This window comes from Amblyomma maculatum, chromosome 2 (genome assembly GCF_055883805.1).
Source record: "Amblyomma maculatum isolate TAMU_Amacu chromosome 2, ASM5588380v1, whole genome shotgun sequence".
In the NCBI taxonomy this organism is placed as follows: domain Eukaryota; kingdom Metazoa; phylum Arthropoda; class Arachnida; order Ixodida; family Ixodidae; genus Amblyomma; species Amblyomma maculatum.
Window position 1 is genome coordinate 263,505 of NC_139345.1, and position 26,186 is coordinate 289,690.

General features: G+C 44.9%; 1 protein-coding gene across 5 annotated transcripts in view; it reads right to left on the bottom strand.

Moving 5' to 3' along the window:
- Positions 1 to 26,186, bottom strand: part of LOC146197787 (protein unc-13 homolog B-like) — a 363,959-nt gene that overhangs the window by 53,390 nt on the left and 284,383 nt on the right. For 3 of the 5 annotated variants that reach the window (XM_084593022.1, XM_084593020.1, XM_084593023.1), the window contains exons 12-19: positions 23,735 to 23,822; positions 17,323 to 17,397; positions 16,091 to 16,310; positions 13,081 to 13,201; positions 8,201 to 8,307; positions 1,218 to 1,359; positions 709 to 750; positions 20 to 147 (exon numbers count right to left, since the gene is read on the bottom strand). In XM_084593022.1, the coding sequence (XP_084449148.1) occupies positions 20 to 147; positions 709 to 750; positions 1,218 to 1,359; positions 8,201 to 8,307; positions 13,081 to 13,201; positions 16,091 to 16,310; positions 17,323 to 17,397; positions 23,735 to 23,822 (923 nt within the window). Of the gene's footprint in view, positions 1 to 19; positions 148 to 708; positions 751 to 1,217; positions 1,360 to 8,200; positions 8,308 to 9,756; positions 9,864 to 13,080; positions 13,202 to 16,090; positions 16,311 to 17,322; positions 17,398 to 23,734; positions 23,823 to 26,186 lie in introns of all 5 variants that reach the window. The other 2 variants (XM_084593024.1, XM_084593021.1) reach the window with 1 other exon arrangement.

A 26,186-nucleotide genomic window follows, 5' to 3' on the forward strand; every position in this document is an offset into this window, starting at 1 on the left:
CAGTCCTAATGAAACGTACCAAGATTGTACCAGACATCCATTTCTCCGCTCAAGGTTCTGACTTCGATGATAGTTTGGCCAAGAAAATCGTCCGACTCCCTCGTCAACTTCTGCCGCAACTTTGACTTCAAATCGTTATCTTCATCCCTGGGACGAAGAACAGTGTTTGGTAATATGTGCTCAAACAGTGATAGGTCTAGTTAAGGATTTCTCACAAAACAAAACCAAAATAGTTTGCACCTGGCTACAGTTCTTAGGCTTACAATCTGCTGTGATGCATCGCGATAAAATACCTACATGCTTGTTTTAAATAATTCTGTACACAAGGCAAGGCTTCAATTTGAAATCTGTCCTAATCTTCCTTGATTTCTACAATCTTAGGAAACCCCAGTGGCCTTTTATGTGTCAAGGCTTTCACTACATTTTAAGAAACACTTAAGAAGAGCATGCAGCAGTGGCATGGTTGCTAGCATGAAAAAACACAAGACAGACAAAAGGAACACATATGACATAGTGCTAGTATTTTTTTTTTTCTAATTCGTAAAGTTAGTTGCAAAGTCAACAAGTGCTCTGCCCCATGTATCCCTTCTTCCTTTATCTTTTGTTGTAGTGTGTAAACAGGCCCAGTGTAGTCTGTGATGCATGCAGGAAAGAAAACTGAGCTGCTAGCAGTGGCTGCACATAGTATTTAAAAATGTGGTGACTTACCAAACTCGCACTTTAATACGGTCCGAAGAGTTATGGCATTCGCTGCAAAAGTTGAGGAAATTTGCAACACAGCTCTCTTTCAGTGACAGAAAATAAAGGTTAGCATCTCTAAAACAATCCCCCAACCTAAATTCAGGCACCAAATACACCTGAAGTCTAAGCCCAAGATATACGTGAAAAACATCACAGAGAAGTAATTGTTAAAAAAAAAAAAAGACACGCTCAGAATCTAAGCCAACAAAGTATGCCAGACGAGTTACATGTCTCAAGTCCTGTAAGCCACCTAACATAACTAAAAGATTCACTGCCACACCACTATTATGGCAATTAGTATTTGTCAAGAGCCAAGAAAAGATCCATCTTTGCAGCACGTTTACAGTCTTTAACCTTAGCGGCCAGAATGAAAAGTGTTAAGAGCTGGTGCAGCATAGAGAAATTGTACCATGACTTATTTTTGTTCCTCACAAAGTACCCTCACATTAAAGAAAGCAAAAAGAACACAAACTCACAAACAGAACTTCTCGTTCCACACCGGATTCAGGTCTCTCGGCATGGTCCGCGTCCTCTTTTTGGTCTTGCCCACTTGAACTGTCACGTAGGGATCGCTTGTGCCACTTTTGTCTTTCGCTATGAGACCTTGCGCGCATATGACTGCACGTAAAGCCAGATTTAGTGACGGTTACATTTTTTCATTGATATAGTACACAGCATAACAGCATCTGCACATCATGAAAAAGTGCAGAACCGACAATGGTAGGCCATACAAGCTGCAGTTGGCAATAATGAAGTCAAGCAAGTGAAAAGTATTGTGGCTTGAATTAAAGCTGCAGAATTTGCAGTGTTCAGACATTGCAGCTAAATAACTAAATGAGACAAAATGACAGTAAATGATGCTCTCAGACAGCTGGTAAAAGAGACAAAGATTCAAAAGAAGGACAACCAAGATGGTGCCCTCCTGTTTCTTTCTTATATATATTTTTTTGTGTCCTTGCCTTGTGCTGCCCTCTTATATTCTACCAATATTCTAAAATAAGAGACTATGAACAAACAGGTTAAGTTATGTCACGTAGTCATTCTAGAAACTGCGTCCGACTGCATCTCAACTCCTGCACTTCATCAATGTCCAGTTATGAAAAGCAAAAGCAGACACACTTAAAATTTAGCAGTTAGCATTGCAAACACACATTTCTGTACAAGAGAAGCCAGCAGTGATAGAAAACTGGGCAGAGCAGAGGATGAGTTGTGCTTTTAGCAATGTTTGATGGAATATAATGTTACTAATATTTGCAGACTGTAGCAACAATTGCAGGAAGGTAGGAGAGATAACACGCCCCTACTGGAGAGGACTGAAACCTTGACCATGATGTGCGGAGCTACAGCTGATCTCCAGTGGTGACTGCACATCGTTTAACTTCCTTTTCTCGTTATGTCTCACCAAGATAAGTTACAAGCGAGGCAATACGGATACTGTTGTGAAAGGAAAAAGATTTTGGTTCTCAATCATGACCAAAGTGCACTCACCCTGAGTAATATACGCGACGACCAGTGTAATGAACTCTTATTATCCACAGGTTTATTTTAACTATTTAAAATTACTGCACATATTACTTCACAGAATGAAGGTAAATAAAAGGAAAGAACTATAAAACACATGAATACAGATGCTAACCACAGAAAAAAAAAAAGAAGAAAAAGAAAGAGACAATCCTTCAGTTCTTATAGACAGACTTTGTTAACAGTGAAGAAAAAGAGAATGAAGTAGCTAGTCAAACATGTTCGAAGAGATGGTATATTGTGGTCATATGTTACATTTTGTGACCATCCCTCAAAATCGGTGATCATTGCGTGTGCCCGTTCAATGACCTGATGGCCACACACGTGCAATTGAAATTCACATCTTCATTTTGAGCCACTGCTCACTATCTGAAAAAATGCTTCTGGCCAGCCTACAGCTTTCGCCGTTTGTTAAAGTGTACTTAGAACACATCCCCTGCTCTCCATCCTTAATTTTAAACAGGACTGCTGTATGAGAGCCAGAATTCCACAATCTTTTTATTTTGTGGCTGGCACTTCCTTTAATATGTTTTACTAAACATATCCTGACCAGATAAATTTTAGATGAACTTTTTGTCAGTCAAAAACTCTACCACATGAAACAAAGCAAAATTACTCAACAAGGTCCCTCTATCTCTTTTTGAAACATGCCTTTGTAATTGTGAAATTCAAGCAGGATAATTATGATGAACTAAAATGAGCAAGGTTTGCTAGGTATTGGAGACCGAGTTCAATTTCCTTTCAGCCTATGTATGTTTACATAGCAAAGAGATTAGGCTGCTTTATGTATTAAGGCAGCTGCATAGACATCCTATGATGATCTTTCCTGTGACCTCAAAGCTACTTTCAATGTCAGTATTCAGATCAGAAATTGTGATACGTCTACGACCTATAGTACAACACATTAGTAGGTTCCCAATTTTCATTTCATTGTATGCTAAACACAAGGCAAAAGCCAAGTTTCCAGCCCCAGCTGTCATGACAATACAGTGTTGCTGTCCACAAAGATGAGCTAGTTATTTAGCTCATCAAATTATGAAGATCAATTTTTTGCTAAAGGATAGCGCTGCTTGGAACAGATAGCCTGCTGTGCAGATGCTGATCATAGTCGTGGTGAACTGAATAAGAACCCAATCAGAAAACTGAGAGGGAAAGCCTCACCATCTAACCATTTATTTGAAAAACTGTTAGTAAAAACCACACATGCTTTTTATTGCTATTAGTATGTGTATAATAACGTGTACTGACATGGTTGGTTCCTGGTGACCAGATTTAGTTTTTATAACTAGTAATTTGCTAGAAAGCATTGTTATAACCAGTTTAGTTCGCCATAGAAAACATTAAGAAGGTGATGGTGCCGCATTAGTCCATCGTTATATTCAATGCATCGTTTGACGTCCATACAATGCCTAAACAAAATTTGAGCACATGATATGTAAGTGCTTTCTTATTCTAAAATCCATCTCTCTTGTCATTAATGGCAGATGCAAGCATGAAATGCTTCATGGTATTATGGTAGCACAGCACCTAAGTTGGGTTATATATGGTGCTAGCTGTGTTGTTCATTAAACAGGTCTTGTCCAGGTTACGCCACACCTAGCTAGAAGTATTATACACGCCCATCAGTCAGGGACATTGCATTGTAGCCAAACAAAACTTCAAATATCCGCAGCGCCACTCAGGCATGTTCCCTCTCTCTCTGTTGCCCTCACTTTTTCGCGGAAGCTCCCCACCTGTTGTTAGCCTCAAGCGAAGGCTCACACAAAAACAATCTCAAACTGTCAATTTCTGTCAGCAGACATTGCAAGTTGCAAGCGATGAGGAGGCGCAATCATTGTGGCATGCGCAGTACTACAGAATTGCTGCTGGCAACCCAATCTTCGCCTTAATCGCAGAGCCTTCAAAGGCCTGTATTACACGCTTTTTCTCACGACTGCTAGTCCATTTGGCGTGTGGCAACTGTCTGGACAGAGAGTTTCGGAAAATTAATTTCCTGTTCTCCTTCTGCCTTGCTGCAGTTCGTGGATAATAATGTTTGCCTGAGCTTGCTACGAATGGCAGCTAATAGCATTTCATGCTAGAGAACAGCCATTACCTATGTCACATATGGGGAGTCAACTATGTTAGGCTACTCCTCATTAAAGCAGGAAGGTGAAAGAATACCTATAATCAGAAGGACGGCACTTTGGCAGCCTACGTAGGGGAAAAGGTAGGGTAAAAGGGCCACAGAACAGCACAAAATAGCCAAGCAGATGGCAAACACAAAAAGGAGAGAAAAAAAAAAAAAAAGCTCTTGAGAATGTGTTTTATAGTGCACAGCTTATATGCTGTACATCGACTCGTAACCTACCACAGAGAACAGCATATGCACACCAGACCATTGCTTAAAGGGACACTGAGGATAAACAAAAATTGGCTTCTATCAACAGGGTGCCACATTCTAATCTCAAAACAAGGACACCCCCACCAAAACGGAAGTTTTATAACAATCTAGGAAATGTGAAAAAAAAAAAAGAGGAAACCACATATACAGGCATCACTAGCCATAGCCAATCTCGCAAGTAAGATGCATATGTTAAAAATTTTGGCACAGAAAACTAAGGTTAACCTATACGCCTTGAAATTGTGGCAGCTCATCTTTTTCAGAGAATCTAAGGAGTTTTAGTTGTCTGGCATGAAGAAAAATTAAAATTTATTCTCTCTGTGATAAATTCATCTTTCATGGTTGGACAAATGTCAACGTAGCCAGAAAGAGCCAGAACAAAAATTTTCACAGAGTACCGCAAATGGACAGAGTTGATCTCAGTGACCCTTTAAGGTGGCTGCTTATTGACATGATCTTTCCAAGTTGGCAACTAGGTCCCAAGCAGCTTCTTAAAAACAGCCTTTAATAACTTAGAAAGTAGTGCTTCATGTATAACAAGCTGAAAACACTCCTAGTACACTTTGTTATGAAGACAACTAGAGAAATATGAGGATGCACTGTTATAACTATGCACATCTCTACTAATGCCCAATACTGTGTGCCCATGGCACAGCTGGTTGGTGTAGCAAACAAGGCTGACCATTTAAATGTATAGATTCTGTCTTTTGCATGAGCAGCAACTCCTTCGACTGAGAAAGAATACGAACATTAGGAAAGTCCTAGTGACACAGTGCACAAGAGGATTTAATACACCAGTGAACCTGCCTCAAAAAATGTCCTCTGTAAAAGTGTTGTTATGTCAGTGGGACACTGTTGGGAAGACAGGCAACACAGTGCAAGCATGCGACTGAAACCCGGATGGGCAGCATGCACAAGCAGCACTGGCAGGCTGCATTTCATGCACTTGAAACAGGCATGCAAAGCAAGTAGAGCAGTAAGTGAAAGGGAGAAGAAATGGCACAAACCGGGAACACGCTTCTCAGCTCGGTGAAAAAGACATTGTGGATATGCGTGCACGTAACCATATTCAGTACCGGCGGCAATGAAAAATGCAATCCAGTGTTGTCCAAAAAGGTACAGTCTCGGTAAAAAGTCTTCGGCTCACAAGGGTTGCTTCCGAGGCATGTAGCTGAGTGGCTATGACGCACCAAAAGTTCCAGTATGTCAAGGGTGCTCCAATTTTTCTATTGTAGGTCTCAAACGCAAGCCCTATCGCCTGAAGGCTTTTGATCAAGGCTGTAAAAGCCCAAGCCAGTGCTACTGAAGTGATTAAAGTTACCCCCGACAGTGGGTACATTTGATTTTCAATTCTGGGCTACCTGCTGAAAGAAATCCGGCATTCGGTTTTTCTTGGGCAGCCCAGAAGCTCCGCCCACCAGTACAGTTCCTGGGAATGTAGCGCCATACCGGCAGCCATATTGACTTAGACTCAGTGCGCATTCTGTGCACTTTTCATGTTCTTGCCAACAATATCTTGTGTTAGGCCATGACACGAGCTCCATAGGTGGCCTCTAAGCAGCTGAAAAATGTTCGAATCTTGCATCTTCGCTTTCTTGTCTTGAATTTTACTACACACGGATGCGACCAGAGCCTCGATCAAGCATTGTTTGCTCATGCTTTCCAAAAGTTCTTTACCTGTTTCACAATCTGTTCAGCACGCAGGCCTGTAAACGTCCCAAGTGAACTGCTGTGTGCTGGAGCAGCTAATGCATGTCGTAAATGTTTTTCGAATGCTTTCATCTGCTTTCGAACACAGTGAGCTGGGCCACTGGAAGAACTTTGCAAGCACAATGACAAGAAACTGAGTTCTGTCAAATGCATTCAGGCATGTCGCACTCCATTCACAAAAAGCATAGACAGATTCATGCCTCTGTTACCTATCTTTAGTATTACACACACATCAGGAGATAAGCATGTGCGTGGCGTTGCTGCGAAAGAGCTGTGTCACGGTGACTGATGGTTTACATCATTTCCCAAAGCAGATGATGGTGGAAGCTTGCCACGTCATGGCACCATAACGCTACTTCCTGCCAGAGCGGAAACTGGGATTGATCTGCAAGTAGGCCAGGACTGGAAAATCAAATGTACCCAGTGTGGTCTATTCCATATCGTGTTACACAAAGGCAAGAATCAAATAGACCGTCAGTTGAGCTCACTGCACTAATGACATGGTCTAGACTATGACAGCATGATGTGCAGCCCTCCCTTCAACACACATCTCTTTTAAGGCTGCCACTTTCAAGTGAAGTCCTGATGCCAGCTTAGCCTCTTTTCACCACCATGCACCCAGCACAAAAAGTGGTACTGCTTAAATTTCAGTGATACTTAAAATTTTATCTGCCTCTGGTAGCATGTAAAAAGCCTCAGCTCTGTCTAATATCAGGTAGCATAACTTGCCGACATGAAAACCCATATACAACCCATTGAAACTGATCAGTTATGTTTCACTAGCAGTAAGCATATACTGTGCTAGCAATATATGCTACAGAAAACTAAATATGACCTAAGATTCCACTAGCAGGGAAACCTAGAAAATACATGCGCACCGCATGATCTAAAGTAGATGTAAAGCAAATAATTTTTATGCTGCTGCATAAGAATTTATTAAATATTTATGACTGCATTCTGTCTTATATTTTCATTATGTGGCAAAACGCGGCTATTCCAAGCTGTTCATCCCAGACGGTGACACCAAGAAAGAAACCTTGTTCCAAGTGGAAAGATGGAGGGGTGCCCACGTGTGATGTGGAAGGTAAAACCCATGCCTCTAGGGGTCAGCTTCTACTAGTGCTGCTAGATGGAGTGGCTTCAGCTATGAAATGCAATAAAAACTTCAGTACTTAGAAGACGTAACTTCAGGCTGGATGACAAGCACGCCTTAAGGCGAACGAAAAGCACAGCCTGCATCTAGAACTAAGCTTGCAACTGAGTCCGAGTATTATGTGTCTGAAAAATCATGTTAACAATCACTCAGCACAAATCTGCCTGCAGTATTACACTAAAGATAACTCTAATGATGAAAATAACGTAGAAAACAACCCAACTGCACTTAGCAGTCTTTCACACAAAACAGAAAAAAAAAAAGCTACAGGAAGCTGTGCAGGTGGCATAAACTGCAATACCTTAGTAAAGGAACTTTAGTGAAAATTATGCCTTAATCAAGCAGTAAACTCAAGCAATAAATCAAGAATTAAACTTGCAAGCTGTCAGCTTGGTACAATCAGACACACAATACTAGACTCCCAAGAGCAATGCACCAGTCAGCCAGAACCAGCCATGACCAGCCTAAGCACAGTCCTTGCATATGAATTGGCTAATGAGGAATGATTCAAAACTCAAGAACAAAAACGTAACGAGAACATAAAAGAAAACATTATGCAGCAGGTCATAAATTAATGCGCAAAAAGAAGTAGGAAGCTAAATATAAGAAGGGTTTTGAGTAAAAAAAAAAATGGAATAGAAAGTAGACATCAATCTGGCCAACGTGACAGGAGGCTGGCATGGCGCTGGTACCTGTGATGGCAATTTTGCACGACCACTTCGACGTGCCCTCGAAGATGGACTCTTCAGCTTGTTGGAGGGCGTCAATGTGAGTGTCGGCGTCAATCGAGAAAGTCAGCCTGCAATAACAGCAGAGGTTGGCTCTCGACTGCTGCAGCTACCGGCGGCTGCCGAGGTCTGAGGAAACTGTGCTTTCTGATCTGCAGCCCTGTCTTCCCGCTCTCATAAAGGAGTGGAATTGCAGTTAGAATTGCAAACATTACTGTAATGCATTTAGGCACCCAACATTATATTTTCCTCAGTTTCTTTGCGCTGTATTACTTAGCAGGATACACTGAAGTACCGAAAAGTATGAACCTTGGGAGATGAACGGCCAATCAAGGTCTGGCTAATTTATGGCACTGGAAAAAAAACAACCCACAGATACAACTCGTGGCTCACATTCTGATGAGTAGTACTTTTCTTTTGCATGTGTTCCCCCCTTCCTTCATAGTACAACCACTTTGGTCTCGCCACAGAAGAAGCAAAATTTTTAGAATATTTTTTCCACGTAGACAATAGTTTTCAAACAAGTTAATATGCTTTCACATTGACATAGTGTACTGATCTTTGAGCATGCTTGGAAACAGGACCTCTCGCCCAGCAACGCAATGCAACCCTTGAGCGACAGTAGTTGCACACTTGATGCAGCATTGCATAGAGAATAATTATTTTCCATGGAACATATAAAAAATGAGAGTGTGCACAAGAAAAATTTGGCACGAAGACATAACGTAGGTCATCAGACAACCACACGCGCAAACAAAAAGAAAACATACAGGTAGGTTTGAAACATTTAACAAAAATAAAGCACAGCAAGAAGTGGGGCACGATAGCAGGTGTGGAGGGGGAGGGGGTTGCTTGTCAACACCGACGCAAAGCACAGCAACTTCACACCACCACAACCACCACACACACACCACGTTGCTCTTGGCAAGCAGGGAAGAGAGGCGACGGGTTCGTGTCCTCCACACCAGCGATGTGTACATCAGCTGAGAACGGGCTTTTGCCTTGGAATCACACCGTTCCACGAATAGGTCCTTCTGTCCAGCGATGGTTTCTCTTTAGCAAACATGTGCACAGTTTTGTGAGTGCATGTGGCTACATTTAGTGTGCACCGAGCACATTGACACTTAGTTCTGAAAGATGCTGCGAAGAACAACTAAAGGTCAGCGGAACAATGCAAAAAAACCCTAGGCGATATATCACACACCATAAGGTGAATGGACAGCACACTTTTTGTCAGTTTTTAGTAACCTAATAAGTTTACATGCCGGTGTCATGAGCCTAAAAACCTCTTCTCTTATCCCTTCATAATTAGGTGTTGCACACAACTTATCTTGCATTATCAACCGCATCTTTTTTCTGTGTGGTGAAGTACACAACATTTTGCAAGAATGCACAGTGAAAGAATACTGCTGCACCATCTCATCCCAGCTAGGGCATCAAGTGTTGCACCACTATTACAGGTTAAAGCATCAACGCTACGAAAGCACTTTGACCACCAGGCGCTAGTGTGTTGGACCTACCGGTGATGGCTATTTTAGCTGACCACTTGGAGGTTCCGTCAAGCACGCTCTGCTTGACTGCCCTCTGATGACCCGTGTGGCTCTTAACATCCACGCCAAATACGGCCCTAAAATGTTGGCAAAGTTCACACACACGTGCCCACTCATCATACGCGCACAACACCAGCCACCATTTTATCACATGTCAGTTCCTCACCAGGGCTGACATATGTGCTCAATTGAACAATTGAACAACTGTAAACACCAAAAAGCCCTTTAAATAAAGATAGAACAAATACTATATCTGAACAAGGTGAACCCGTTTTTGAAGCTGCGACCAGAAAAAGAGGGCTGCTTAGATACGTTCACGTCAGTTCATTCATATAATAAAAACTCTGCTCTTATAGGGTAATACATGGGGGAGAAGGCTGTCTTACTAAATCTCGGGACACTAAGCTAACCTTCATAAAAAACTGTCACATAGCTTCACTCACAGTGCACATAAAACAACCCAGTAACCCTGCATAGTAGAAATAGTGTTGTTCGGTACAGGGTCTCTCATATCAGATGACTCGCATCTATATGGGCCACAACACTGCTCGCTACAAGTGAATGAAAATATAGATAATCCAGAAATGTAACAAATTGTCTGTGTACACAGATTTGAGAGTCAAAACTTGCTCACTGAAAAACAATACAAATAAAGAATACACACTTTTTCCAATGATTGCCATTTGCATAACAATGTCACAATGAAGGAACTACCATGGGTAAATGCCTGCTCAAACCAAGAGCTATATCGTATTTACTCGTGTAATGAAGCCACTGTTTTTTTTTTTTTTCCAAGAAAAATCGAAGTCAGAAGAAACAGTCTATACATTTATCTCTCTGACACAGAGGGGAGGAAAACACGCTTTTTACCTATAGTTACCACCAGTGCTTAGTAAGTACCTAATAATAATAATAATAATAATAATAATAATAATAATAATAATAATAATAATAATAATTGGTTCACGGGAAGGGGAAGGCACAGTATCTGTCACACTTGCTCTGTGGACGCCTCAACCGCGCCGTAAGGGAAGGGAGGAAGGTGGGAGTGAAAGTGGAAAGAGAGAAAGAGGAGCCGTAGTGGAGGGCTGCAGAGTAATTTCGACCACCTGGGGGATCTTGTGCGCTGACATCGCACAGCACACGGATGTCGAGGTCGGGTTAGAACCCAGGTACATTTCTCGACGGACACCGTAAAGGAAGAGAGGGAGGTGGAAGTCAAAGCGGTAGTGGAGGGCTCAGGAATAATTTCGACCACTTGGGATCTTTAATGTGCACTAACATCGTGATTGGTGGTTGCTCCTAGCCCCACGGGGCTGGGACTGGTAGGTCACTGCCGCTTGCGGAGGGGGCTAGCCTGCTATCATATTTTTATCTGTTATAGGCCGTCATCGCACCCACTACCGTTTCGGTGGTGGACGACGGCTGTTGCGACACGCGTCTTTCTCCACCTTTTCTTTTTCTTTTCTATTTTCTCTTCTGTCCGCATGAGGCAGCGGAGGTGGCTCAGCTGCAGAGCCAGTAGCAGGCTCGTGAATTTTTTTTTCCTTCTTCCTTTAGTCGCAACAACAACTGACATCGCAAAGCACACGGACGCCTTTGCGTTTCGCCTCCATCGAAACGCGGCCACCACGGTCGGGATCGAACCAAGGTGCTCCGGTTCAGTAGCTGAGCGCCTTAACCACTGAGCCAGATATCGCGGGCGAACCAGTAGCAGTCAGGAGGGCGCGGGTGATATGAAACGAATCGTCGTTACTTGCTCAACATGTTTATACACGAATTTAAGACCTAGGAGTGAAACTCAAACGTGCCTACCACCCGGGGACAGCTTTGGACAGCTAAAGCTCTTCAATCCAACGTCGATCGGTGACGCGCTCAAATTTATATATTAATATAAATATGTCATTACACTAAAATTGTGACCCTATCGATGGTGGTAGAGAGACCGAAGTGGTGTCTAACGATTAGCCGGGTTCATAAGCGTAAAACTGCAATTCTAAATCTACTCTCATTTTGATTGGGGAGTCGCACCATCGACCTTTGGGGGTACAAAATGGCCAAAATTCGCGTTTGCAGAGGGGTGCGTATCTGGCGAGCCACTGGTCGTACACACATGAGGGTGGTATCAAACGATTAGTCTCGACAAGATCTATGCGAAATGAGATTGCGATGGATAACAGCTTATACTCTTGCATTTCAACGCCTATCGATAAAGTCTGCATCTTTTTCTAAGTTCTTAGCAGCAAAAGAGAGAGGTGGGTGCATTATGCTAGTGGGTTCATTACACGAGTAAACACTGCATATAAATTATAAAGTGAAGGAAGTATATTTCCATTCTACAGCAAGAATGCCTTGTGCATAAGATAAACATGTAAAGAGCCTGTCAGATCCTTTCTGCCATTGAAAAACAACACAACAAAGCGATAAAACTTGCGAGCAAGACGTGGGCAAAAATTAATGAAACTTTCTGTTAATGTAAATGCATTGCACACTCCTAAATCAGCGCCAATAAACAAGGCATCAGAAATAAAGAGATTCTGTGCAAGCTCTAAATTAACTGACAAATATTAAGCTGCACAGCAGAACTGCAAGACTGACTATGTTTTAAACAGGTGCACACCTGAGCAGAAGCAATGCACAATAGGGAGCTAACATTACAAGCATCTTTGGCTTTATAACGCAATCACTATATGCTGTCGTTAAGAACACACACACTAAATGAAGGAAACCGAAATACTATTTCAGCTGTTTCTTATCAAACTACAGCAGCAGCAGAGAATTCCTTGAATGCACTAGGTATTAATATGAACCTATTACAGTTTTTGCAATCCTGTTTTGTATTTGCACTTTTCACATACAAAAATACTAAAGCACAAAAGTCATCCCATTTTTCTAAAAACTGATAAAGTGCCTTAGAGCGAATATTCTACATGGGGTCTCAAGGCTTCTGGCAACCATTTACAATAAACTACCCAATGTATATGCGTCCATAACCAACTCCATTGTCACAAGCTCTAAACACCATCAGAAAAACTTCCATTCAACCATTGTTACCCAATATACTGCATCTTGCCCTCTTTTCAACGACCACTCCCCTCTTCCAAATGCATCATTTGCAAGGAAAAAAACAAAAGCAAAGATGGCAGAGTTTTAGTTGTTAAGCATGCACATTTGCTAGTAGTGTTAGTGAATAGACAAGAAAGTAATGTTACTACAGCAGATTTTTGTACTCTGAAAGTACAGCATTTGCAAGGAGCAATCACATCTGCATTAAGCCTTGACAAAACCACATACCTGATCAATTCGAAGATTTCTGGCTTATCGCGCTCCCTTATCTTCATCCTCTCCTTCATTGCCATAATTATGTTGTTAGCTTTGTCTTCGGCCCCATGTTTGCTGCTTTTTTCCGCTGCCCCTGCAATTTAAAAAGTAAGGGTTAGCGCACATAAGTAAGACTGCTTACCATTTGGGCCCGTATTCCGAGTTCGCGTCGTTATCGAAAGTGTCGCTATCTCCACGACCTCGAGTCATCTGATTAGTCGAAACGCCGGAACATGATGTTGTCACCTCTTCCATTTCCGTAGTGGCAACACTCGGTTCCGGTGTTTCGACCAATTAGATGACTCGAGGTCACGTGAGATAGCGACACTTCGATAACGATGCAAACTTGGAATACGGACCTTGGATTCAAAGGCAAAGGGAGAGACAGAGCAAGACAGAGGAAAAAAAAGAAAAATACATGCAGAATTGCTTGGCTCCGGTAGTTCCACAATATACTCTGGTGCAATGGTTTGTAACACAAACAATGTAAAGAAAGAAGAAGCAAGGTTTTTCAGCATCAATGCTGTTTTTGACAATCTTTGATTTACCCTTCTCTTCACAAATGAAGATTACAAAATATAAATTTTCAATATTTCTGTTTAGCTATGTAGTAGAAACTATACTGAGGCTCTATCCTTTATATTTTCTCAAAGTTAGTTTGCCAACAGAAATTTAATATTGACAGAGCAAAAGAAAGCAACTATATTCACTACAGATCCCTTTGGTGTTGATGGCAATTCCTAAAGCCCAGGTGACCAGGATCAGCTAAACCTGTAGCCCAAATTAAACCTATTGTAAACAGAGCCCGGTCTATAACAAAAACGAAAGCGCACAGAAGACAGAGATGTGATGCATAATACTACTGCAGTCATTAAGTGCCCTTGCAGCACTGCGTGTGTGGCTTCAATATCGCTCACAAATGCAGACTATAGCGGTAAAATGTGGACAGGCTGCTCTCCATGCATGACAAACAGTGCAAAAGATATAGATAAAGCATGAAGTGTATCAATTTGTTGTGCTGTAATTACTTTATGAAATATGAATGAAAGCGCCTTCTACCCATGCAAGATTCAGCTCTCGTAGCAAAGGCACAATAAAAAACTACTTTCTACACCGCCGTGTGTGTCCACTTGATGCCTACGTCCATATCTGTTGTGAAGCAAGAAGTGGCTTCCCTGCATACATACTGCCCTTGAGGTGGTGCACCCTTTACAGGCAAGAAGGACTCCTTGATTCACCCAATCCCTCCAGAGCAGTGTTCCTCAAATGGGGGTCCATGAAGCGATTATCGGGGCCCCAGAAACCCATGCCCTTTGCAGCTTTGAGCCGTTAAGATAAGAGGCAGCCAAAGGGCGTAACGAAATAAAGTATTGGAACCCCACGCAATGTCACGGTGCCGTGGCAACGAAACAGGTAAACAATGCGCCAGCGGTGGTAAGCGAGAAGCGTACAGCTCTCGCGCGTATATCGCTGCAGGGAGAGATGGGGGAGCACGAGAGAGAGAGAGAGAGAGAGAGAGAGAGAGAGAGAGAGAGAGAGAGAGAGAGAGAGAGAGAGAGAGAGGATAAGGAGTGAAGATGCCGGCCTGGCCGCAAAGGTGACCTCGAGATAGCGGGAAATGAACAAGCAGCCGCGGAGAGAACCGCGATTCGATCGACCGGCGACAAGAGACCAGCGCAAATTAGGAAGGAACGCGGCGATGATTGAACGCCGAATAAGGAGGGGAAAAGGGAGAAGCAGCGTCAACGCAAGCCAACCTGCCAAGTAAGGACCGGAGCGACAGATGTGGCCGCCGGAGCACTGCTAGCACTCTGCGAGGCCTTCCCGGATTCATGCAGTGCAAGAAAAACGAAACAGAGTCCGTTAAAGCTGTCGATAACGGGAAATAAGTGGGAACGTAATGATTTCGATGCCGAATGATTTGTAGAGCCGACACATACAAGCTAGTGGGACACTGATGAGGGAGGGAGAGAGAGAGAGAACGGGGGGGGGGGGGGGGTGGAACAGGTGCGTGCGGAAGACCGCGAGCGCGGTGACCGCGAGTCAATCAGATTCTGGGTGGCCGCCGCAACCAAGGCTGGGAGATCCCAGCTTTCCAAGTAGAGATCAGGCTGAAAAAATGAAGTTATCTTGTGCTTATTACAGTTCGGCTCGCGTTGAGCACTTGAAAGGTTGTCTAATTAAGTTAACCAGTGGCTACAACGTATATATGCATTAGTGTCTAGCTCCTTGTGGGAAAGTGAATAGCTGGGAAGCTGCATCATTCAGTGACCGAACTTATAAGCACGTCTTAGCAATGCCAGAGCGCTGTAAAAGGCTGCGTAGGGATCACAATTCGCACACAAACTTCTGCTGCACAAACCTTTACGCCAGTTAAGAGAGCGAGTTCTTTTGCGGGAAAATTAGCTTCAAAAGGCCCGCTGCAATTGGATAACTACACTTGCGACCCGACCTTGGAAGCTAACCAAGGGGACCTTTACACTGATAAGAACTACCTTCCCAAGAGTGAAAGATGACAAAAGGCGCGACAATTCTAATTATCGAAAACGGAACTTGTGAAATGATCTCGGCGGGTGTTGGATGCCGAGGTGAAATGTAGAGCAGAATTTCAGTCAATTTATCGATGGTAGAAAGTGAGGCCTATTTAATACGGAGAGAATAGTTTCACTGTATTGCTCAAACGACGGGTCTTGAAGCTTCTCGCGGAACCAAGAGCAATATCAGGAGTAACTGCTTTACCTTGCGGTGCTAACGTTAATAACTAGCCGCGGTTTAAAATGACAGCCAGAAAAAAAGATCAATCGTACCTCCTGCTCACGAAAACAAAACAAGACACCTCTGATTGCTCTCAGAGTTATACTTATTCCAAATACTGAGTGCATTCAGCAAGCCGTGCAAGCAATGCACCTTCATTTCTGTTTTCAGTGAGAGCCGCGGTTCCGACAGTCGGTTCAACCGCGGACAGACAAACGGGTGTGCTCACTCTGCAGGCAGTCGGCGTTGAGCAGGTCCCGGCACTTTTCGTGGCACTTGACGCCGCACTCGGTGCAGCGCAGCCCCTGGTTGGTGATGCCCCAGAGCAGGCCCTCGCACTCGTAGCAATAGGTGGGCGACGTGGCCGTCCACGACTGGAAGTTGTGCGGCGTCGTGCTCGAGATCGGGTAGATGAGCGCCTGCAGCGTCTTCTTGTACACGTGCGTTTTCTGCGGACACGCGCCATCACCGGGTCGTCACCAATCCTTCTGAGTTGTTAGTCGGAATCTCCCCATCACCTGCTAGCAGTTTGACACGGTCAGGGCGGGTTCGATGCCCGCATCTAGACAAATCTTCTCCAACCTACGAAATTTCCGAGAAAGCTGTACAGCCTTCATATAGCCGCGGGGCAGTGCACAGGCATGCGCTAACGAGTTACCACTACCCGCCCCGAGTCGTTTTCGGATGTTAAACCCGGATGTCACACCAAACTAAACTTCTTAACAATCCTGCCACGCAGATCCTAAAACCGTGCGTTGCCGTCTATCCAGCCCAGTTTGGTCACTATACGAGCGAAGAAGACAAGTTGATTGCTGCATATTCGTGCCTTACGCAGCACTGTACATGCTTCTAAACACGTGTTCAAGTGATCCTCGAGGTGACAGAGCCGAGGTAAAAGACCCGTATATTGCTACAGCCCTGCAATACAACCCTTAGAACCTATGCCCGCTGATATTTTCCTCGGGCGCAGACACTTCTTTTCGCGAATGACCGCTACTTGCTTTACTTGCGCGACTCCAGAAACGCTATGCACATCTGTCGCGCAGCAACGCTTAAATAATGCCATTTATCTTCTCGTGAAAATTTGCTACATGGCCATAAAGGCGACAAAGAAACCAGCTTAACGTGCGCGCAAAGGGTTCAGTAACATGCCTATTCCGTGGCAAGGACATAGAGCAAGCGTAACTTTTCTCAGTAATTATCGACCAAACACCTGGCGAATAAGTTCTCTGCGCGACCGCTCTCGGGTGACCCTTCTCAAAGAAACGCTCAAGCTTTATCCGTTCATGTTGTTACTGACTGCAATGCCCTCACATCAAAGCGCACTGTTTTCCATACCATGACCTCGAACTTCTCGCCGCAACGCAGTTCTGAAGCGATCACGTGATGTCAGGCACTGCACGTGGGTTCTAAGGAGTTTGGGATGCCGAAAGGCTTTATATGAGAGCCTTCTTTACTGACCAGTTCTTCGTCGTTGGGATGCGTCCGGGGAACAACTGATGTCAATGCGGCATTCCGTTTGGTGGCAGCCATAGTCTGCGGAGAGAAGGTAAAGGGAAAAGCGTGTCGGACTGTAGCAAGCATGACGAAGAAGAAGAAAAAAAAAAGACTCCTTTTTTCTCTGTTGCAGTGTACACTAATTAAGAACATGCCGCGTGCTGTCTTTGGCTCCACAGTCGAGGATCTGCAATGACTTTGCAGAATAATTATGAGAACCTGTTTGCGCGGGATCATTTTGTCAGAGGAAACGGAGCGAGGACGCCAGACGAGAAGAAAAATATGAGTAGCGCTGCGCTGAGCTCGTCATTTACGACTCGCCTCGCGTTCACGCTACGTCCTCTGAATAGGACCGCCTTTTTAAAAATGAGCCGAGGAATCGGAGTCGTTTCACATGCACTACGCACTCGGCGAAAACTAAGAAAGTGCATGCATATTCGAAAGAAGAAAATAATAATGTTCAAACGCTCCCAGATGCTGCCCGAAAAAAGAAAAAAAAAAAAAACAGTCTGGGAAAGTTAATGAAAGAAAAACAGCACGAAGGCTACGGCAAGAAGGCCCATGCTGAACACCACAATCACATTTCCCGTCGGCAAAGAAAATTAAGAAAACAGCAACCATGCCCATTTGTATACCAAGCCAAGGCACTAAAACAAAACTGAAAATCTTCGAGCCGGATCTAGATAACAGTCCTCCTATACTCATAAAAAAGAAGACAACTAAAAGAGAGTCATAGGATCAAAGAAATCTTTAATACAAAATGCGCCGTAATCACTTTGGAACTTCTAGAAAGTTCAATGTAAGCTGGCAACCAAAGCAAAACCAAAGAAATGATGCATCAGCAAGTCTTTTAATAACTTCGCCAGGCATGCGCACGAGCAGAAGGAAAGGGTAAAAACCCAAAGTCTTTAAAAAACTCGCCAGTGCGCGAAATTGAGTGGTACACAGTCAGCGACCATGCTATGGAGAAGAAAAAGGAGAAGAAAAGAGAGGCAGGGAAAAATGGGGTTATTAAAAAGAGTACCTTGAGCACCTTTTGCCAGGAAGCATGGAAGAAGAGAGAAAAAGAGCGAATGTACAAGATCAAAAATAAGAAGAAGAAAAAAAAAAGACATTTCGAAGCATGGGACAAAGGCTTATCCCTTGGAATTTCCAGAAAGATGCGGAAACAATAAAATGAATTTGGCGGCTCCAAACGGCAATGTCGAAGAGGAAGAGGATGGGGTAGGAGGATAGAGCCCATCGTAAAACGCCTGGACCGGCGACACATGGACTTGGTGGGCGTCGCTAAAAAAAAAACAGTGCTGGGCAAAGTTCTCTGCTTGCATTATTAGGCGAGCAGCAACGTCCCAGAGCAGCCGCGGGATGAGGCGAATAGCGATGTAGGAAAAAAAAAAAAAAAAAAGGGGGGGGGGGGGTAAGAAATCTTTAAATTTGAGAAAAAAGGCTGCGAAATGGTGCAGTCGTCTTGGTTTCAGCAGGATATTTGAGAGTGGGCTGTGCGCTCGTCACGGTGTTCGCTGTGATGACGACACGAAGCGAGGAAGATTGGAGCAAGTCCGTTTCCTGCCGCGTTCGAAATGGCAGAGGATTCCAAGTCTCGCCACGCACATGCGCGCACGCGAGAAATAACGCGATGCCGCTCACGGCGCGAAACTGGAAGAATTCTCAGATGAGACGGGGACGGCAGGAACGACGCCTGAAGAGCAAAATGTGCGAAAAGCGCCGGCGGGGACGCTACGGCGCTACCCCGAGTGTACATAAGGCGGCGACATTTCAGTAATCCGCGTCGTTTCACTTTTGTTAGTCTTATTTATTTATTTTTTTTTGCTCCACATTTTCTCGCTTCCAACGTTTCTGAAATATCTGCGAATTCCCCCTCTAGACGGCAATGTCAGCGTGACAAAGCTAACGCTGTTTTATTCCTCTTCGCTCTGGATGTCAGCGCCCAAGGGACAAGGGCGAATCGAAAATGGGGGGAAAAAAAAAAGGAAGGAGGGGGGGGGGGGGGTGAGGGCTGCAAAAGTAACAAGCAGCCGTGGCGCGCTGAACAGGAAAGAGGCTGACCGCAGAAAAGAAGAGAGACGAAACAGAGAGAGGAGGTAAGCAGAGAGAGAAAGGCAGAACGGCAAAGGGGGCGGGCGTCGTGGTATTGACACAGGCGGATCGCGTCGGCGCGATGCTTCAATGCGCCGAGCAGCGAGGAGAGAAAAGGATGCGTCAGATGCGTCAACGCTGTCGCCTGCGCGCATTTTTACACTGCGCACGCGCTCGCCACGTAAGCACCCACGCACTGAGGGCATTATTAACGCGACACCGTTCCCCTTCAAACAAAACCGCGCGGCAACCAAAAGCCGGTTAGAAAGCCGCCAGTTCGCGGGCGAGGTCCTGATTACCGCAAATAATCATGACGCCAATCACGAGTCGCTCTCATGCACGAACGGCGTTGTATCACCAGAGTCTAGCCTGCACAACACTGCACGGTTTCAGTCGCGCGGGAGACGTCCCGTCGCCCGCCGAGCGGGTTGTTTATGCGGACCCGCCGCTTTCGATGCGAGACCGCAAACATGTCGCGAGACGCGGACGGATGAGATTGTTTCGAAAAGCGAGGAGCACCGCTGCGCGGCACCCAGAGGGTTGGCCAGCAAAAAGGAATGAGAACAGGACGGGAGGAAATGTACACAACGAATGCAGGAGAGAGAAAGGCAGCTGACGCGTTTTTGCTGCTGAGATGCGCGGACGTGCGCATATCCCCACCTGCCTCGCAGCAGCGGCATTCGTGCCCGTTTGACTAGGCGGGGGCGAACACGTCGGTCGCGAACCCTGCACGAAAGAAACGCTGTCGCTACTGCCGATGTTGCTGAATGGAAAGGCAGGCATCTGCGCAGGGGCGCCGCGGGTCCCGTTTTTCCGTTCCGGGACGTACCGACTTCATTTTAAGCCCGGGCAAGGTGCAGCGTACGTAGTTGTAGCCTGGCAGGAAGCTTGCAACGTATACGTCCAGTGGTGGTTAGTTGTAGCCTGGCGGGAAGCTTGCAACGTATACGTCCAGTGGTGGTTAGTTGTAGCCTGGCGGGAAGCTTGCAACATATACGTCCAGTGGTGGTGGCGGTGGTAAAACTTTAATCTCCAATAGATACAGGATATGTATCAACCTGTCCGCCTACACGACGGCCCGGAGCCCCTGGACTCGGGCGGCGTGTTCGGCCAGCCGAATTACACCTAGCTGAGTCTCAGGGTGTGAGCTCAACAGTACAGTCTCCCAAAATTATTCCGCTTTTGTCTGTTCATTTATGTTTTTCTATTTCTGGACACGCCCATATCATTTGTACCAGGTCCGCCTTATCCTGACATTGTTTGCACCGATATGAGAACTGTTCCGGGTACCACTGACTTAGGGTAGCTGGATTCGGAAAAGTCCTTGTTTTTACAAACAATGTTTCTTCCATCTTATTTAGTGTCCTATCTGCCCGTGGGTATTCTACCCTCTTTAGCCGATAGTGATCAGATAAACTAAAAGAAAAAGAAAGACGAAACAACAAACAGAAAAATTAGCATCGCGCCTTGGAGCCCATTGCAAGAGGTCTTTAGCTGCTAGCTCTCTTGCCTTTTTTTTTTGCTTGCACTGAAAACTGCCACAGCGATAGATAGACAACACTGAAAAACGACAAAAAAAAAAAAGGATAACTCCACCGAATGAGTACACCGTGTTGAAGAACTGCAAACTGGGCTAGTTGGTGTTGCTTCAAAATGGCGGCTTAACAGCGCAAAACACAAACAGACCAAGAAAGAGACGATACACACGAACCAGCGCTGAACTTACAACTGATTTTTTATTGGGAAGAATCACGTCATATACGTCATCGACAGCAGGAAAGAATATGCAACTGATTTCCCTCGCCTGCCTCAAATATTTTATTTCTTAGCCATCGGCCCAGGCTTGCTGGGACAAAGATACTGTTGAATTTGCAAGAAAGTGTAGCAGGGTGGAGGCGGGCAAGGGAAACGGGAAAATCCCGCCTAGACTTTCGTGCAAGTTAGTCGGCGCGACGCGTCTAACGCAAACACCGACGACAGCAGCGCGCGTGCACTCGTGCTCTGCACGCGTGTCCCTCCCTCCGCTTGTGGAAGCTCCAAGTGGCGTAGCTAAAATTAAGCGGCGAATTAACTAAGACTTTTCTTGGGTGATAATGGTTTGTAAATGGACACCTCTGAGTATAGGTTCCTCGTGCCGCTTAGGCGGCTGGACAGTTCCGTGAGGCCGATATATCACATGCTGCGCTTGAGCGTGACGGGCATCGTGAGCTCAGCCCTATTATGTAGCCGCGGCTTTAAGAAGACTGCACTGCTTCAGTGAGACGGAGCGTAACCACTGCTAAAACCGCAGCACCGAGCCGCCGCCCGTCGTGCAAACGCTGCGAGGCGCGAGTTCCACAGGTGTGGGCCTGCCAGAAAAACCCATCTTTGCCCCCTATCCCCAACCACACCCGAGAGAACTGGGAGGCGACCCTGTCCGGCTGCTGCACCCTAGAGGCCCAAAAGGTCTTAACGCAGCGCGCCCGGGCTGCGGCAAACGCCAATGGAGTGCCTGTCTAGGCATCCCACCTTGTGTATATACCTCTATGTATTATAATAAATGCTTTCACCACCACCACCACCGAGTTCCGCGCGAGCATGCGCAAATATCTCTTCCCTCTCCTTGTTTGCTTCGACGCGGAGATACACCGATGGCGGTCTGTAATTAACTTGCCTCGCGGCATAAGCGCTGCGAAGACTCAATCGCTCTCGCGGCAAACGAAGTTTCTCGGTGTATACCGTGGGTGCGTGATTAAACGCAGCAACAATATCACGCGTCGCTGCTTTCGCTAGAACGCCGCAAGAAACTGAAACGCGAACCAAACAACAAAAAGTTGTGAACGATGAAGTGATTAAAGAAAAAAAAGAAAAAAAGAAGGCTTTCCGCGGATGAACGGCACAGACCAAGCAATGAAACTGTACAGGGCGTGTCAAAAGACCCCAGACAAGAGTGAATGTTCTTGGACCCCTTCAACTTTAAAATCTATGTAAGGGGAAAGTCAAGGATCACTCTGATCTTAAGGAACTTCCGTGCTTCACAACGAACTCTGAAGTATTTGAATATGCTGCTGCAAATAGATTTGTCTAGCATTAACACTTCGATCTCATTTTACCTTGAGTATTGCATCGTATTTTTGTTCATTAGTTTTATAGTTACAGTTTTTACACCCCTTAAAGCATTTCCTTCTGAAAGGTATTTTGAATGAATGAATGAATGAGCTTAGCTTTGCCGCGCCCTCTAGACACATATTCGATAGTACACCTTTTCTCGCAAGAAAAAAAAAAAGTGAGAAAAAGAGCACATTTTTTTTAGCACCAAGAATGGACCCAGCCCCTTCTCCGCGTAGCAAGTGAACACGAGAAAGATTGCATTTGAATTATCTGTGTACAGAAAAACAAAAATATGAAGTTAGCCAAGCAGTTGCTCTGGCGTGTTCAGCTGTAAAATTCTTCCGTTATTATTCTTGACACGGAATCGATAGCGATCAATCACACGAATGTTCTCGTAAAGCCATTCAGCCTTATTCTGTATTCTGTTCTACGGGCTGACATCAATGTGTAAAGGAAAAAAAAAAAAAAAAAAAAGAAAGCACTTTCCCAAGGAAACGAACGACGCAAGTACTTTTGTCTCCATCAGCAGCAAAACCTTTCAGTCGCGCTACTCGACAGCTTGCACCGTGAGAAGAGAAAATAAATAGAATTGAGCCAGATTCTTTCATGCCCGGTAAACAATATATATATATATATATATATATATATATATATATATATATATATATATATATATATATTATATATATATATATATATATATATATATATATATATATATATATATATATATATATATATATATATATATATATATATATATATATATATTCCCCAATACCGACCTATCAGCCACTCAAATTCAAGCGGCTTCCTTTTTATGTTCTTGTTCACCTAATACGAAGTCGCGGTTCCAGCTTTTCAGTGAGACTGAGTAAACTGCGTGAACGAGTTTCTACTACGCTCTTAGTCAACAGCGCGAAAGTTCGTGTAAGTTTTATGCAGTCAAGCCGCTTGGGGTAGTAAGTCGTGCTTGTTCGGGGCAAGCCCTAGCGTCACGCAGAGCACAGTGGCGACGAAATATATGAATTTTTTCTATGGTCCTCTGTATCTTTTTATTTTATTTTATTTTACGGTGTCGACTCAAAATGCGCGAATCACAATAAAGAAAACAAGAAACAAGCAGAAGAAGGCTTTGGAAACGGACGCCCACCGACCGAAAATAAGATGAGAGAATGACAGCACTTACCAACTCGCTGACAAGAGGAATGGACTTTCTTCTAGGCCTGATATCAGGCATCGAGTCGATGTTGCTGTAAAATGGATTATGCTCCGGCCTGCGAGGTAGCAAGAAGGACGAACAAAATATAAGAATTCGCACGAAGACACTCGATATTTATGACAGCGCAGCGGAAAAAATAAAAACAGAGCACATGACCCTTGCATCAATTCAATTAGGCAAAAGTTCCCTGACGCTATTAAGAACGCAGCGTTCGATGACGGTGCGATGAAACAGTCTATAAACCACATCGTCGAAAGAGTGCTGAAAATAAAACGAAAAAAAAAAAAAAAGTAAGAATAAGAAAGTTGGTTCTTCAAAGTTTCGTTGTCGAACAGAAAAGGAGAGCAGGACGAGGGAGGGAGGGGGGTTCGTTAGAATACGCACATCGAGAGTTAGGTATCTAGCAGTCTAGACTGAACGGTAGCGTACGTAGAAGGGTACTCGCACAGCTGCCACTTAACCTGCTCCAACAAGTGCTTAGAAACACTTGCGGTGTAACCGATCATTCCACATCCATCGGCATGCTTGGACGTGGCGCAAGCCAGAGCCCTCAACGTTCGGCTATACAAAGCACAGATGCTCTCGAAAGTGAAAGGAGACAGAGCGCGGTAGGAGTAGAGTCTGATTGTGAGGTTTTCTTTTTCATTTTTCAGGGTGTTTGTTGGTGGTTTGGACAGATGTCGCCCTGTTCTCCTGGCCAGGGGACCTCCCCCTGGTCAGCCAGCCTTCCCAAAGACCAGCTTCCCCTGGACGCTTTCTTTCAGGGTAACATCAGCAGCATTTCTGTTGCGCTCGTCCCTTCGGATGGGGGCGTCATTGAGTTCAATGACCTCGATTCAGTGCAGACGGCGTTGGAGGAGATATCACCTCTATTTATTCACATCTCTAACGTCCGCCAGTTCGGCCAAGGAAGCACTTTGTGCAGATCGGCGGACCAGGCCAATGTGAAGCACTTACCCAAGCGTTCTAAATTTGGAAATCACTCGGTAAGCGCTTTTAATCCGCCCGCACTTGGAGGAGGAGAAAGAGGAAGAAGAGGAGGAGAGGCAGGGAGGTTATCCCGTAAAAGAAACCGGTTTGCTACCCTGCACTGGGGCAAAGGGGTGAGTGGATATAAAAGTTGTGAGAGAAGGATGGGTGAAGTTAGTACAGTCACATCACATCACGTCAATGTCATATCACGTAACATAACAGCAAAATCATAGTCTTTCGATTAGGCCTGTGCTTTTCATAAAGCGGAGCAGTGCCTGGGAGGCCTTCACCGCAGACGATCGCTGTGGCCAGGGACCTAAAATCTCAGTTTCAGTCAATAGGCGTCCATCTAGATGCTCCAGCGCACGGCATAGACACTGTCGTTCCTTACTGTATCCGCACTTGGCATGCTCTAAAACTAGTGCGGGGTGTCGATTCGAGACTGAGTCCTTCTGAGACTGTTGAGAAGCTCTCCCCTGCAGGGGTGATTTCTGCACATCGTTGCGCCCCTGTAACTGATGGAGTGCAGGGCGCAACAGGTCGAGAGCGGAAGCAATCTGAATTGGCAGTCCGGAGTGGTAAACACATTTCTCCGAGTCCTTGGTGGAACGCGGAATGTGCTAGGGATTATAGGCGGCGAAGGGCAGCATGAAAAAAACTAATTGACGACCGATGCCCCCCAAAATTGGATAGATTACAAATTTTTCGCAGCAACGTTTAAGCGGACAGTGTCGCGTGCAAAGTGAGAATATGATGAACAGAATTATGAGTATTTATTTAGATCAGAAAACAGACGAGCTATGTTTCGCTTCCCGAGATCGAGGAATAGGTTGCCGATGCATGCTTTGCAACAGACCCTCATCTGTCTTGACCGCGGCAGAACTTGGAAATTCATTAGAAGAAATAGGTAGAAGCCTGGAGCGCCGCTTTTCGGCGGTGTTCCCCGTCCCTTCACAATGGGTAACCCTTACAACGACTTTGTGTCTCTGTTTCTGACCTCTCCCAAGTTGAAAAGGTTATCTGCTGCAGCTCCTGGCCCTGACTGGGTCACCTCTGGGATAATTAAACACATTCTCGACAAATCTCTCAATGATTTACTGGAGCTTGTAAATTACTCCATTAGGACCCCGTGGATTCCGGAAGTTTCGTGTCTTTCAATAGTTCTCCCTGTTCTCAAAAAGCAATGTGAAGGGTTAGTCTTAGACAATATTAGACCAATTTCTTCGAATCTGGTGAAATTGACGTGTGGCCGAGTCATGCTTCGCCTTCACAGGAAAGGTCGAAATTCGATCCCGCATCCTTGGGTACAGTAGTCCAGCGCCCTAACCACTGCGCCACCCCGACGGGTGGAGCGAACTAGCTGATTTTCTTTACTCAGCCAGATGAATTCCTTTGTGCAAGGTGGTCTCGCCTTTAGTCTCCCCAAATGCGTTTGGTTGAATCCTTG